A 16,079-nucleotide genomic window follows, 5' to 3' on the forward strand; every position below is an offset into this window, starting at 1 on the left:
ACGGGTAACTGTATACCACAGGAAGAAGAGACCTTTGGACACTGACACTTCTTCCCCTGTTCCTCCAAAGAAGAAAGACTGCAAAATCTCCCTCAAGGCCTTTCACTCCTCCTCCTTTCTATCCTGACATGCCTTATGTACCTTACTCTCCCTCAAATTATGATGAAACAGAAAACATAGGAGACGATCCTCAAGATAACTTTGTAGAACCTGAGGATCAGGATATACAAGATAACACATGGGATGACCAAAATGATCCTTATGATACATACGACCCACAACCCATCCCTGACACCTCCACATATCCTACAAAGCCGTCGCCTACTGACAACACCATTGTCTATAACCAACTAGTGGATTGGGCAGCTAAATATCATAATGTAGACATGCACACTGACCCAATAGAAGAGGATTTCCTATTTGACACTTTTCCAACTTCAGAAAAAAGCGTATGCACACTTCCTAGGTTATAAGGGGTACTGAAACATCCAGACATATTTAAAGATCCAGCCAGAGTGCGTGTCCTCAAACCCAGAATTGAGAAAGTATAAAGCAGCCCCTACAGACCCTTCTTATATTAAGTCCCAGTTGCCTTTGGACTCATTAGTGGTAGCAAACTCTCGAAAGCGAGCAAATTTACAAAGAGGAGATGCTCCCCCTCCTGACAGTCAAAGATACTAGAAGCCTCAGGAAAAAGTGGCATCCCAAGCAGCAAATACTTGGAGAATTGCAAACACAGGCTCTATTAGCACGATACGATAGAGCACATGATGACCAGCTGGAAGGTTTACTACAACACCTCCCAGAACCATTTAAATCTAAAGCCAACGACCTAATACAGGAAGGCAAATTTATAACCAATGTTTCCATTAAATGTGCACTTGACGCAGCTGACACAGCAGCTAGGTCCATCAACACTAGCGTATTACTACGCTGGCATGCGTGGCTACGCATTTCTGAATTTAAGAATAAAGTGCAGTCTACCATCCTTAACCAGCCAGTTAACCAAGACTTTCTGTTTGGCACCGCAGTAGATACCCTCTTCGAGAAGATGAAAAAAGATACCGATACTGCGAAGTCTATGGGCGCACTTCAGTTTCAACAATGTAAAAGTTCCTTTCGCCACTCCTCCTTTCGAGGCTCAGGTAGAGGCAACACATCCCAAACTTCCTCTACATTCAAAAACAATACCCAGAGCACCTTTAATAAAGTCTCCAACAGAGGAGGCTATCGAGGCAATAATAAGGGCAGAGGATGTGGCAGCAACAACACCAGAGCCTCCACCGCCACTAAACAATGACTTGCTCACACTCCCTCCAGACCACTCAACACCGGTCGGAGGCAGACTAACCCAATTTCTACCAGTCTGGAACGCAATTACCACAGACAGGTGGGTGAGACAAATTATCCAGTATGGTTATTGCCTGGAACTCACTTCTAGTCCTCCCAACATACCACCCAAACACCGTCCTATGTCCAAAGAACACATCACACTGTTACAAAAAGAGGTAACATCCATGCCAGAAAAGGGAGCCATAGAGCCAGTCCCTTTTCAACACCAAGGGACAGGAGTATACTCCCTATACTTCCTTATTCCCAAAAAGGACGGGTCCCTCAGACCAATATTGGACCTCAGATCTCTGAACCAATACATACACTCAAAGTATTTCCAAATGATCACTCTTCAACAAATACTCCAGTTACTCCAACAAGGATGCATACTTTCACATACCTATACATCCAGCTCACAGGAATTACCTCAGGTTCACAATAGAAGGTCAACACTATCAATTCAAAGTTCTCCCCTTCGGGGTAACCACAGCACCAAGGGTTTTTACAAAATGCCTAGCAGTAGTAGCAGCACACCTAAGAAGGCAACACATCCATGTGTTCCCCTACTTGGACGATTGGCTCATAAAAGCCAACTGATACGCACAGTGTGCAAACCACCCATCTCAGACAATCCAGCTGCTGCAGAGTCTGGGTTTTTCCATAAGTTACCCAAAATCACATCTGCAGCCCTCCCACATACAACAATATCTGGGAGCAACAATAGATACCTCAGTGGCAAAAGCATATCCAAATCCAGCCAGGATAGCCAACATGAAGCCTCAAATTCAAAGATTTCACCCACAACACTCTTTGCCAGCTCGAGTGTTCATGCAGCTTATAGGCATGATGGCCTCCTGCATATTCATTGACCCTCATACCCAACTTCAAATGCGTCCATAGCAAGAATGCCTAGCATAGCAGTGGAACTAAACTCAAGGACAACTAAAAGACCTAGTGTTTGTAGACAGTCGCACTTACAACTCTCTGCAGTGGTGGAACCCACAAAACCTTTCCAAGGGGGTGACTGTTCCAAGAGCCGGTTCCACAGGTAGTGCTAACAGCGGACGCATCACTGACAGGTTGGGGAGCCCACCTACTTCAATACACAGTCCAAGGGCTCTGGACAGTCAAGCAGAAGACACTTCATATAAACATCTTAGAGTTGCTAGCGGTATTTCTAGCAATGAAAGCCTTCCAGAAATACTTGTACAACAAGGCTGTATTAATCCGGATGGACAACATGACAGCCATGTACTACATCCAGAAACACGGAGGGACACACTCTCCGCTGCTGTCTCACCTAGCATAGAGCATATGGAGGTGGGCAATTTGAAAAAACATCTTTCTCCTAGCAGAACACCGCCCAGGAGTAGAAAATCAGATTGCAGATCTACTAAGCAGAGACAGCCAACAGATACACGAATGGGAAATTCACCCTCAAGTCCTCCAACCGTTCTTCAAAAAGTGGGGTCACCCAGAGATAGACCTGTTTGCCACAAAAGAAAACTCAAAATGCCAGTCCTTTGCCGCCAGGTTTCCACACCAGTTGTCCCAGGGCAATGCGATATGGATGAACTGGTCAGGCAGATTTGCGTACGCTTTTCCGCCAACCCCACTGATTCCATTAGTGGCACGCATACTAAAGCAACAGTCCCTCACAATGATCCTGGTTGCTCCCACTTGGGCAGGACAGCCATGGTACACGACACTCCTAGAACTCTCAGTAGTTCCACACCAAAGACTGCGCCTATCGCCACAGCTGTTAACTCAGAACCATGGAGAAATCAGGCTCCCAGATCCCAATCAGATGAACCTAGCGATCTGGCTCCTAAGGTCTTAGAGTTCGGATACCTTAACTTACCTCCTGATTGCATGAACATTATCAAGGAGGCAAGAAGGCCAACTACTAGAGCATGCTATGCAGCTAAATGGAAAAGATTTGTAATCTATTGCAACAATAACCAAATCAATCCATTAGATGCTTCCATCCAAAACGTTATCTGTTACCTCTTGCATCTTCAAAGATGCAATCTAGCATACTCTTCTATAAGGCTACATCTTGCTGCTATAGGAGCATATCTCCAAAACAGGCAACACCTTTCACTGTTTAGAGTACCACCAATCAAGGCTTTTATGGAGGGTCTTAAAAGGATAATGCCTCCAAAGCACCCACCTTCACCAGTCTGGAACTTAAATGTGGTACTTATCAGACTTATGGGACCTCCTTTCGAACCACTCCACTCATGTGAATTGCAATTTCTAACATGGAAGGTGGAATTCTTGATTGCCATCACCTCCCTCAGGAGAGTAAGTGAGCTTCAGGCACTAACAATCCAAGAACCCTTCATGCAAGTACATGCAAATAGGGTAGTACTTAGGACCAACCCTAAGTTTATGGCAAAAGTCCTATCCACTTTCCATATCAATCAATCAATAGAACTGCCAGTTTTCTTCCAAAACTCAGTCAGTGACCGAAAGAGCCCTACACACACTAGATGTAAGGAGAGCTCTGCTATATTATGTTGACAGGACTAAATCATTTCAGAAAACAAAGCAACTGTTTGTTGCTTTTTCACCGCAACATAAAGGTAATCCCATCTCAAAACCATGAGTAGCCAGATGGATAGTGAAATGCATTCAGATATGCTATCAAAAAGCTAAACGCACTGTAACAGTTCCCCCAAGAGCACACTCTACGCGTAAAATGGGGGCATCCATGGCTTTCTTAGGGAATATTCCCCTTGAAGACCTATGTAGGGCATCAACATGGTCTACCATACACACTTTCACTAAACACTATTGTGTAGACGTGCATTCAAAGCAGCAAGCTGCTGTAGGCCAGGCTGTCCTCAATACTCTTTTTCAGACTGCTGCAGCTGGTACAGGTGACCACCACTAGAGGAGACACGGCTATACAGTCTATGCACAAGATATGAATTTAGCAGCCCACATGCCTTGAACGGAATATGCTACTTACCAGTATGCATCTGTTCTTGGCATGTAGGGCTGCTGACATTCATATCGCCCACCCTCCTCCCCGGTGCCTGTTGCAGCTGCAGTATTCTCTCTTGCAATATTCTCTTTTGCATGGCCATCTCTTACTTTGCTGTACTCCATCTCTGCCACTATGGCAAAAATCAATCTGAGGATGGAGAAGATGCCCATGCGCACTGTAGTCCAGGGGAGGAGTCACCTATCTTGTGATACTTCGAAGACTCTTCCAGGACAGCAAGGTGCAATCATCCGGACCCAACAGTAGGCGGCGATCTATGCACAAGATATGGATGTCAGCAGCCCTACATGCCAAGAACAGATACATACTGGTAAGTAGCATATTCCTTTGTATTAGATTCCTCACCGCCCCACCCATCCTCCCCGTTCTGCGAACCGATATCTAGAGTAAGGTCATCCCCTTTCAGGGCCCTAGTTTCATGGCACCAGTGTTGGTTTTTATGATGGCTCTGCATTTCTGGCGCGGAAAAGCTGTGTATAAGAACTGATGTCAGCGCGCGAGGGCGGCGTCTAAGTACTCCGACGTCATCCCGACGACTGACGCGGAGCGGCAGACAACGCCTACCGACGCGCAAGGGTACTGCTACGCAAAAGTTTCCGGATCCAGTCTGATGCCTGGGAATATTCTAAGATAAAGAATCTAATACTAACAACTGTTTCTTACGGATAATTTCGTTACCGAAGGTAAGTAACTTGTGCATTACTGTCAAAGGAAGGGTATTATAATTGCTTTCCAACATTGCCTGTACACTGTGTGTTACCTTGATTATTTTGTACTGTGTACACTGTGTATATGTATCTACTGTTGTCGGTCCGTCCTTGTGCCTCGAAGGCACGGAAAAAAGGGCGGAACTGATGTCATCACGCCAACGGAGTCCTATTATGGAGTCATTGATGGCAGCGGAGCTGCGCGCGATGCCGTGCTTCTGCGACGTCGTCCACGTCGGTGTGAAGAGCTACAAAAGAATTTTCGAATGTTGCTGAAGCAGGGAATATTCACAAGGTGAGGAATCCACAGGCAGATACTGTATCCACCAGAACAAGCGTTACCGAAGGTAAGTAACTTGTTCATCTGGACAACTGGAGAGGGTGCTGTATCCTCTGCAAGTAACACAGCTGTTGCTAGACTTGGGTTTTTCGATAAGTGTACCCAAATCTCAGCTGATGCTCTCTCAGCGCAACCTGTTCATTGAGGCAGTATTGGATAATACTGCGAGTCGTGCTTTACCGCCACCTCGGAGGCTTCTAGACATCCAGTCATTATTATTATTTTTTTTGATTGATTTTATTTCAGCAGTCATGAATTGTGCATGATACATAAAAAACAATTATAATACAGTCAATGAATAGATAACAATATAGTTATAGAGAATATTTGACATTAGTAAATCAAAGTTAATTAAATCCAGTTCGAAATAGGGCCCCAAACCTTTTGTCCAGATTTTTTCCTTTTTAAACCCTTAGATCTATAAATTGCCATTTCTAATTAATAAATAGATAGAAGTTTAGATTGCCAATGGTTAAAAGCTGGAGGTTCAATATCTAGCCAGCGAGAAGTAATACAGAAACGAAAGACTGCCATACAAATAAATAAAAAAGCTTCTTCAACAGTTGACCTTAGTCCAATTTGATCCGTTTGGAAACCTAAAATAACCATTTCAGCAGTTAATTTTACAGAGATTCCCAAGCTATTATTTAGAAAAAATTCAACATCTATAATAAATTGAGAAAGTTTCATTCAGTTAAACATATGAATGGAGTCAGCAGCTGCTCAATCACCCCGTGTACAATCTTTCCCGGTTCTGGCCTTCCACTTGGCCAGTTTGGCCGGAGAGTAATAAAGATCATAAATTGACATAAAGTGCTGACTTTATAGTGATCCATTAAATAACATTCTAATTGATAATTCAATAGATCTAACTACATCAACATTTTCAATGCCTAGTTTCCGTTGCCATTTACTCTTTCACACTCAGGTCATCATCAAATTTATTAATAGCCAACTGATAAACTCGGCCTATGTTTTTTTAACCCTTCTACTAGTTTATAGAATATTATTTTTGTTCATATAGATATGATCAAGAAGGCCCTTAGATTCTAAAAAGCTTCGAATCTGGAGGTATTTGAAGAAATCACTTCTAGGCAATTTAAATTCTGATTGTAAACTAGAAAAGGAGGCGACTTGAGTACCTTGATAAAGGTCTCCCGGTAAACTAATCCCCGCAGCGTGCCATCTTTTCATAATTTGATCCTTAAAAATCTCGGGTAACATAGGATTATTAAACACAGGTGAATAATAATTTAAATCGCCCCATTGAATAATTTTCTTCTTTATCTGCCTCTAAATTGCCAAAACGGATAACTTAATCTTGAACTTGGTCTTATTATAGTAGCTATGTTCTATAATTTTAACCAAACATTGAGAAGTTTCCTCGCCTACCAATAATTCGTAGATTGAGGGGTAAATTGATTCATCAATAATATCTGAGAAAATTAATATACACATGTCTTAACGAAATAAGCCATTAATATAGCCGAAAATTAGAAATACCCCATCCATCCTTTATTCTCGGAAGAGAACACAATTTCAAGGCCCGTCTGCTTCGATGGTAGCCCCAAAGAAACCTGGATACCATTCTATCGATTTTTTAAATAAAATAAAACACTGGAAACAAAAGAGGAATTGTACGAAATAGATATAAAAATTTAGGGGAAATCAGCATTTTTAGTATATTTGCTCGGCCATAAAGAGAGCAGTGTAGATTATTTAGCCTCTCCAAAGTATTATTATAGGATTTTAGCACTGGTTCAATATTAAGGCTAACAATTTTGTCGATCTTAGGAGATATTATAATCCCAAGATATTGAGCCTCAGACAAAAGTCAGATCATTAGATTAGGCCGGCCGCTTTCAGAATGGATTAACTGGGTTTTTGCAAGATTAAGTTTATAGCCTGACAGAACTCCGAATTCTTCAGCAATATAAGTTATTTTAGGTAATGCCCGTTTAATATCTGAGGTCGTAATAGTGACATCATCTGCATAAGCAAATATTTTGAATGCATTTTGTCGGATCTTAACCGGAACTATGTCATCGTCTTTTAATAGCTTACGCAAATAAGGTTCTAGATATATTGCGAAAAGCAAGGGGGAGCAAGGACACCCTTGTCTTGTCCCCCTTGTTATTTTAAAACATTCCGAAAGTGTATCTGTAATCCTAATAGCGGCTTTCGGATGGAGTTAAAGTGCCTTGATAGCATTGATATATTCCCTAGGAAATCCCATCCAAACCATTACACCCCACAGGAATCCCCAGGCGACCCTGTCGAACACTTTTTCAGCATCCAACAGGGCCACCGCAACCGGGGACTCCGAAGCCTGCGCCCAATACAACAATGCTATAACTTTTTTGACATGGTCCGTAGTATCTCTTTTTGAAATAAATCCATGTTGTCTTATGGAGACAAGAGAAGCCATTAAATCATTTAATCTGTTTGCAAGAATTTTTGAAAATATTTTACTATTGGCTGAGATCAATGAGATGGGCCGATAAGACCCTAGCTCGTCACTGGCTTTCCCTTTCTTTTTAAAAAATAACAATAGTAGCTAAGGACCATGAATCGGGAGGGTTGCCTGAGAAAGCTCACTGGAATATCTTAGTTCTGTTTTTAAAGCTCTCCTGAACGTACGATAAACTTATAAAGGGATACTATCTGGTCCCATTGCCTTCCCGACAGCCAGCCCCATAATAGTTGTTTCAATTTCTTCCCAAATAATTGGGGCACTAAGTATTTTCTTCTGATCTTCCAGCAGAACAGGCTTATGAACACTTTCTAAATAACGAGCCGTGCTAACTTTTAAGTCTGCTGTATTATCAGATTGGGGATATAAAGCCTGATAAAACTCATTGAATGCTCCCAATATACCATTGTTTGAGGTCCTAACAACCCCATTAATATCTCCAATTTGTAAAATGTCATCAGATATTGCTTTTTGTCGTAGTCTCTGCGCTAAAACTTTGCCTGTTTGTTCATTAAGTTCATAACTTTCTTTCCTATGTTGTCTGTGTTGGGAGGCCACTCGATCCGCAATATGGGAATAGACTGTGCTTCGTTTAATGGACAAATCAAGTTGAGCTTCTTCTATATATTGGTTAGCTTTTATATTTTCAGCTAGTTTCTTTTCCGCTTTTAACACCATATCGCAATCATTTTTAAACTTTTCGTTTATTTTTTAGCTGAAAATTCGAATACTTTAAAGTCTCCCCTCTTATTACAGATTTGAATGTGTCCCAGACGATTTCAACAGAAGCGGTGCCATTATTAATCTTAAAAAAACTCAAGGATGATTTTGGATATGTATTGTATATAGTCCTCTTCAAATAATAGATTCCTTTGAAAGGACCATGTCATTTTAGAGCTTTCCAGAACTGATGGTAAACTAAGACTTAATAACAGTGGATTATGGTCTGATAATAATTTGGGAAGAACTTCCATCTCTATTTTATCCATAAAGAATTGAGATATAAAAAAATAATCAAGGCGAACATATTTCCGGTGCAGAAAAGAAACTATAACCAGAGTCTTTAGAATGGAGAGTATATCATGCGGCTGTAAGGCCATTATCGAAAACTATATTCCTCCGAGATTTAAAGGTCTGGGGTTTAGATCCCATATATCTATTATTTTGCCTAACGTCAGAGTTAGCTTCGATATGGATATTTAGATCTCCACAAAAAATAATAGGGAGGTTACACAAAGCAAGCTCTGAGTTAAAAAAAAAATTAACAACTCAGAATCATCCAAGTTAGGACCATACACTGTATAAATCATAACCTTCTTTTGACAGAGTAAAAGTTCTGCTGATGCCCATCTCCCCCATTTATCAGCCGCTGTTTTAAGACAAGAGCCAAGATTCCGACGCATAAAAATGGCGACCCCTCTTTTAATCCCCGTCTGTTTAGAGCAAATTTGCAAGTCTAATCCTAAATTCTTTAAAAGTCCCCTTTTCTCCCACGACACATGCGTTTCTTGTAAGCAAAGAATATCTATTTGCAACAAATATAGCATTTTAACTAAGATCCCTTTTTTCTAACGTCATTGAGACCATTAACATTCAATGTGCACACCTTTATTTTCCTAGCCATTGAAAAAAAAGTACCAAAAAAATCATTTGGGGACAACAGAGCAATTTTTGTTTCAAAGCATATTGTCTTATTGTGTCTAACAGAGGATATTGAAATACATCTTCTTTCCTTAACATAATTATCTCAAACATAATTCAAGCTCGAGCTAAGATATTGATCAGTCGGCTGTTTCCAAGCCTTGCACAATCCTGACTGTTGCTGATTTGACCCAACACCACCACCATCCCCATACCCCTCCCCACAGACCCCCCACTACCCAACCTCCCTTCCCTCCAACCACCCCAACCCACCTTATGAGGCACAGGGACAAACGGTCCCTGGGGACACAGAGATCCTGCCCCCCCTCCCTCCCTCCACGATCCACAGAAAGAACCCTAAATAATTTTTGACCTAGCCATCTGGTAAATTATGTGTGAAATAGTAACATCTAGGTTTATACTTGACTATACTTGAATTCCAAAAAAAAAAATCATTCTATTTCATAGCTAGTCGTTCTCATACTCCTAATGAGGCTAGGTATTCTTTAGCAGTAATTTCAGAGAGAAAAAAATCTCATCTGGCCTTTAACGATAACCTTCAGCTTAGCTGGACTGCAGGTAAACATTAGCGCCTTTTTCCTGAAACCCAGCGATCAATTGTCTGAGATGCCAACGTTTCGATACAGTGCCTGGCAAAAGTCAGGTCTAACAAAAAAGCTGCAACCTATCCATCCAGTCCTTAATTCTAATTTTTGAAGATGGCTGTTCCCATCCTGAAGGTCTTATGCCTGCTAGGTCTGTTCGCTTCCTACATACTGTTGGTCAACCATGCACGCTGACACTTGAGGGCTCTTCAAGACGTTTCTTTCCTCCTTTCGCCGTCAGTTGTTTCAGGTCCTGATGGACAACACTAGTGCATTATGTTACAATAACAAACGGAGGAGTAGCGTCGTATTATCTCTGCAGAGAAGCTCTGCAACTCTGGTCCTGGGCTCCGGAACATCAGATTTGTATGATAGCGCATCATCTAGTTGGAGTGCTGAATGTGCATGCCGACATTCTGACGGCAATACTCGTCCAATCACGAATGATGACTTCATCCGGAGCTTGTTCTTCATATTTTCAGTGTGTGGGGGTTTCCTCAGTTGGATCTGTTTGTCACTCAAGAGAACATGCACTGCCTGTTCTGCAGTATCCGATGCAGGGAGCGTTGGGGGTCGCGTTTCAGTTAGAATAGGGTTCACAGCTTCTTTACTAGTTTTACCCAATACCCTTAATTCCTCTGTTACTAAGGAAGAGTCGCCAAGACCTTCTCAAGTCATATTGATTGCCCTGGATTGCCCAAGAAGGGTGTGGTACACAGACCTCTTTTACCTCTGATTGCCCCCTCCACTCCATCTCCGGGCAGACCTCCTTTTGCAGTTGCAGGGGGAGGTTTTACATCCCCCACCTCCAGAGCCTTCACCTTCATGCCTGGAGATGGAATGGGCAACCTGAGATCTTTCTCTCTCCCGCCAGATGTTGTGGATCTTATTTTATCGGCCAAAAGACACTCCCCTCAAGTCAGTATATTCTGGTAGGTGGGTAAGATTTGTTCAGTGGTGTGGAGTGGTCAGTTAATCCCTTACGAGCCCATTTGTCTGATATTCCCAGTTTCCCTTTCCCTAGCACAGCAGAGTTGTGCAGTCAAAGCCTACTTGTCTGCCTTGTCAGCCTTATTCTGCTTACCAGATCAACCCTCTTTATTTAAATCTCCGATAGTCATGAGATTCCTTAAGGTTCTTAATAATTTTCCTCTCTCTCCTTTTATCATGCCTCAGTGGTCCTTGAATTTGATAATTACTTTCTTGATGGGGTCTCGTTTATAATCCTACAAAATTGTTCCTTGAGTTTCCTGACCTTTAAGACTATATTTCTGGTTGCAGTTACTTATGCCAGGAGAGTTAGTGAGATTCAGGTCCTTAGCTCTAAGCCCCCTTTTACCTCCATTCATGTGGATCAGATGGTTCTTAGGATCATAGCTGTTGTCCTACCTAAGATGGTCACTCATTTCCACCTATGGCAATCTATCAAGTTACCCACATTCTGTCTTCCCCCGTCTAAAGAGAAGTGACTTAATCGCCCGGATCCTAAGAGGGCGGTTGGCTTCCACCTGGACAGAACTAAAGACTTCATGTTGGATGACCAACTCTTCATTGGTTGCGTGGGCAAAATAAAAGGCAAGGCTGTCATAAGAGAACACTGTCCAGGTGGATCATACTCTGCATCAAGATCTGCTATGCCTTGGCCAAGAAGGAGCTTCCTGAAGGTATTAGAGCTCATCCACTAGAGAAGTCATCTTCCTCCCCTTTGGCTAGAGGTGTCCCTGTTGTAGACATCTGCAATGCGACAACTTGGGCCTCCCTCAACACTTTTGTGAAGAATTACTGCTTGGACTCAGGTGTGGAGGGATGCCACTTTGCAGGCTCTGTGCTACAGGATTTCTTGGTGTAGGTAACCAGGCACCCTCCTCCAGGAGTGAGACTGCTTGGGGATTAAATTCAAAAGGTGAGGAATCCACAGGTAGATGTATCCATCGGAGGAACAAGTTACTTACCTTCAGTAACACTTTTTACTGTGGATATGGTATCTACCTGTGGATTCCTCACTGGCCCATCAACCTCCCCGTTGCTGGTCTACTGACACAAAAAAATATTTTTATGAAGTTTTATTGCCATTCATGATGTGATGTTTTTTGCTAGGAAATGTCTATTCTATAGAACTTCCAGTTTTCTCACTTCTTGAAAGTTGTTGTATACTTGTGTGTATGTTGTCGGTTCAGCCATTCGCCTCGAAGGCACTGAAAAAAATGTATATAACAGACCGCACGCTGTCTAGGATTTTTTGTGGTTCTGATGATGTCACACGGAGTCGCGTGCGGAGCAGTTCCATTGTGACTTTGACGTGGGAGAGCTGTGAAAATAGGTCTGTGGAATAATGCGCAAGGAGAAATTCAATAGGTGAGGAATCCCCAGGCAGATATGTATCCACCAGAAAAAGCGCTACTTAAGGTAAGTAACTTGTTCTTTATGTTGGGAGGAAGTCTAAGATGATTATGCTCCTAATGGGGCAGTTCAGAGGTGAATGCGATGTAACTAGGTGTATGCAATGAGCACAATCTTGTGTGAAGATAAATACGTTGGAGGGATTTCTACTTTGAAGTTACTTTCTAAAATGAGTCTTACAGAGATCAGTCTCCACATAAGGAGGTTTAACACGCCTTAGACCAGCAAAGCAAATATGTTAACATACAAGCCTATTTAATACTGCACCTAATTTTGTTTTGGGGAAATTGTTTTTTGGATGACAGATGATTTAATGAAAGAGCACTAGATCAGTTACATTTGAATAATTTGGGGAATGGTTTGTGCACTATTTGATGTATTTAACAAGAGTGGGTAATCAAGTCCTGGAAGTAATTGACTGGCATGGAAAATCAGTTGAAATGCCTCCAACCTTTGAATGATGGTCTATGTACAGTTGCAAAGGAAATATTAGTTATTTAAATAAAGACATTTTGGCTTTTATTGAAAGACATTACTGTTACCTGGAATTCCTGATTGTATTCGTACTCTACCACAGACTTCCACAGCTCATGGACCTGCTCCGATCGAACTATGAAGCAATGATTGACCGTGCGCATGGTGGCCCTAATTTCATGATGCATTCTGGGATTTCACAGGCGTCCGAATACGATGATCCTCCAGGACTCCGAGAAAAAGCAGAGTACCTCTTGCGGGAGTGGGTTAATCTTTACCATTCAGCTGCAGCTGGCCGTGACAGCACCAAAGCTTTCTCTGCGTTTGTTGGACAGGTAGAGCTTTTGGAACGAAAGGTGTTTTTTAAATTTTTTTTTATTTGTCATAAGTAGGCAGCCACAGTCAATACTGGCATACTGTGTATCTGTATTAAAGTGAAATGGCAGCTTCTGAGCATGAACATACAAATATGTAATTTATAATGCTTAGTCTGCTTTCTCTGGATTGTGTATCTATATTTTTTTATACAATCAAACCCTTGTTTTTGCGCTTTCCAGATTTAAATGTTTTTGTATCATGATGGTCTTTACTTCGTGGGACAGATAACGAACTGACATGGAGAATACACCTTTAGATACTGCCACCACACGTTTACACAGAAGGCAACAATGAGGTGTGCAGTTTTTATCTACCAAAGGGAGAGGTTCACACTCTGCTTCCTGTTCCTCATCAGTCACCATCAGCATGGTGAGGTCAGCCCTGTCATTGTAGAGTTTAAGGCAGTTCACATGGATAACCCTTTTGGGTGTCCTGCTGGTGCCCAGGTCCACTAAGTGATCTCACTCTTTTTCTCCAGGATAGGGTAAGGGCCACTCCATCTGTCTTGGAGAGCCCTGGGTGCCACTGGCTCCAAAACCCACACCTGTTGTCCAGGTTGAAGTTTAACCATGGCAGTTTTTTGGTCATACCAGTGCTTTTGTAGCTCCTGGCTGGCCTCAAGATTCTTGGATGCCTTGTCCGTGTGCTCAGCCATTCTGGACCTTAGGCCAAGCACATAGTCCACAATGTCTTGCTTGAGTTCTTGGAGAGGCCTCTCCCAACCCTCTTTCACCAGACAAAGTGGTCCCCTTACAGGATGACCAAACAAAAGCTCATAGGGTGAAAACCCCACTCCCTTCTGTGGCACTTTCCTATAAGCGAAAAGCAGGCATGGCAACAGGACATCCCATCTCCTTTTGAGTTTTTCAGGGAGTCCCATGATCATACGTTTCAATGTCTTGTTGAGCCTCTCAACAAGACCATTGGTTTGTGGTATATGGGGCACCTTTGGCTTGCCACCTGTCTTGCTACTGGCCTGAACACAGGAGCTCACAAACTCCTTCACTTTTTGGTTCATCTGGGGCCAGTAAAAGTGGCTAACTAGCCTTTGCCAAGTTTTGGTTTGCCACAGGTTTCCAGCCAGGGGGATGTCATGAGCTAAAGTTAGGAAGAACTCCCTGTACTTCTGTGGCACTACCACCCTCCTGGTAGCTCCAGGATTGGGGTTTCTTGCCTCAGCATACAGTAATCCCTCTTCCCAATAAGCTCTGTGGGTACCACTGACATCTCCCTTTCCTTCTGCTGCTGCTTTCTGCCTCAGGCTTTCAAGAGTGGGGCAGTCTCGCTGACCCTGGCACAGCTCTTCCCTATTGGGTCCCCCTGGGCCCAGGAGTCCAGCCTGTTAAGGCTCAAGTTCCATGGGCTCAGTTCCCTCTAGGGTTTCCAAGTCCTCTCCCTGGGGAGATTGGTCCTGAGAGGCTGGTTCCCCAGTCTCCTTGCTTTTTCTCTTGGTTGGTTGGGCCCTACTTTCAGGCTCCAATCTCACTTGTTCACCCTTCTTTGTGCTCTGTACTCTGGTTTGTACATACACAAGTCTAGGGATACCCAGCATGGTTGCATTGGTTACTTGCTTAACCTCGGCCCAGGTTGAGGTTTCCAGGTCATTTCCAAGCAGACAGTCAGCTGGCATATGTGGAGAGACCACCACCAGTTTCATGCCAGTAACCTCTCCCACCCTAATGTCACCATAGCCAGAGGGAGTTTGGTGGTAATGCTGTCAGCATTGGTGACTGGTTAAGTTTTCCAAACCAGGTATTGCTCTGGGGAAACCAGCTTTTCCTTTACAATAGTGATGCTGGCACCTGTATCCCTTAGGACTTCTACTCTAGTTCCATTAATGGAGGGGTATTGCAGATACTTGTTACAGTTGGGTGGCCAACCAGCTACATTGGCAACCTATATTTCCCCCAAGGAAACTAGAATAGCTTGAGTGTTTTCCCAGATTTGCTCTGGGCACTCCTCTGATCCCATCTGTAGATTTACTGTCCCTGGAGTAGCTGTAGTGGGTGCCTTAGGAGCTTTATTGTAGGGACAGTTTCTGTCTACAGTTAAATGTCCCAACTTTTTACAGTTGTTACAATAGGCCTTGTTAGGATCAAAGTTTCTTTCCCTATAGGGCTGAGGCACATGGGGAGTAGTTTGGGACCCACCCGCCTGTACAGATTTTTGGGGCCCTTTGGGAGACTCAGACTTTTTATCTTGGGGATTCTCACCCCCTTTCCCCAGGGGAGGTTTTGTGACCACCTTCTTTTGGTCACCCACAGTGGCTGTCCTTGTCACCCTAGTCTTGATCCAGTGGTCTGCCTTCATTCTCAATTCTTGGGGAGAAATTAGACCTAGGTCTACCAAATGCTGATGCAACTTTTCATTTGTGCAATCACTCAAAATGTGTTCCTTCATAAACAAATTATAAAGTCCAGTAAAATCATGCAAGGTGTGTCCAGTTAACCAACCATCCAGTGTCTTTACTGAGTAGTCTACACAATCTATCCAGGATTGGTTCTGGGTTTTGTGAGCCCCCCTGAACCTAATTCTGTACTCCTCAGTAGGGAGTCCAAATCCCTCAGAGTTTTCTTCATGAGGTCATAGGACCCTGCATCTGGCCCAGAAAGGGTCAGAAGCCTGTCTCTGCAGTTACCAGAGAACAGTTCCCAGAGAAGTGCCCCCCAGAGAGGGTTCTTTAATTGTCTGATATCACAAGCCCTCTCAAAAGCTG

General features: G+C 43.0%; 1 protein-coding gene across 11 annotated transcripts in view; it reads left to right on the top strand.

Annotated features, from left to right (window-relative positions):
• The window catches only part of CNOT1 (CCR4-NOT transcription complex subunit 1), a 1,684,613-nt gene that overhangs the window by 1,193,506 nt on the left and 475,028 nt on the right, over positions 1-16,079 (top strand). For 7 of the 11 annotated variants that reach the window (XM_086945302.1, XM_086945307.1, XM_086945301.1 and 4 more), the window contains one exon: positions 13,089-13,341. In XM_086945302.1, coding sequence (XP_086801428.1) covers positions 13,089-13,341 — 253 coding nt within the window. The remainder of the gene's footprint in view (positions 1-13,088; positions 13,342-16,079) is intronic. The other 4 variants (XM_086945303.1, XM_086945305.1, XM_086945310.1 and 1 more) reach the window with 1 other exon arrangement.

This window comes from Lissotriton vulgaris, chromosome 12 (assembly GCF_964263255.1).
Source record: "Lissotriton vulgaris chromosome 12, aLisVul1.2, whole genome shotgun sequence".
NCBI lineage: Eukaryota > Metazoa > Chordata > Amphibia > Caudata > Salamandridae > Lissotriton > Lissotriton vulgaris.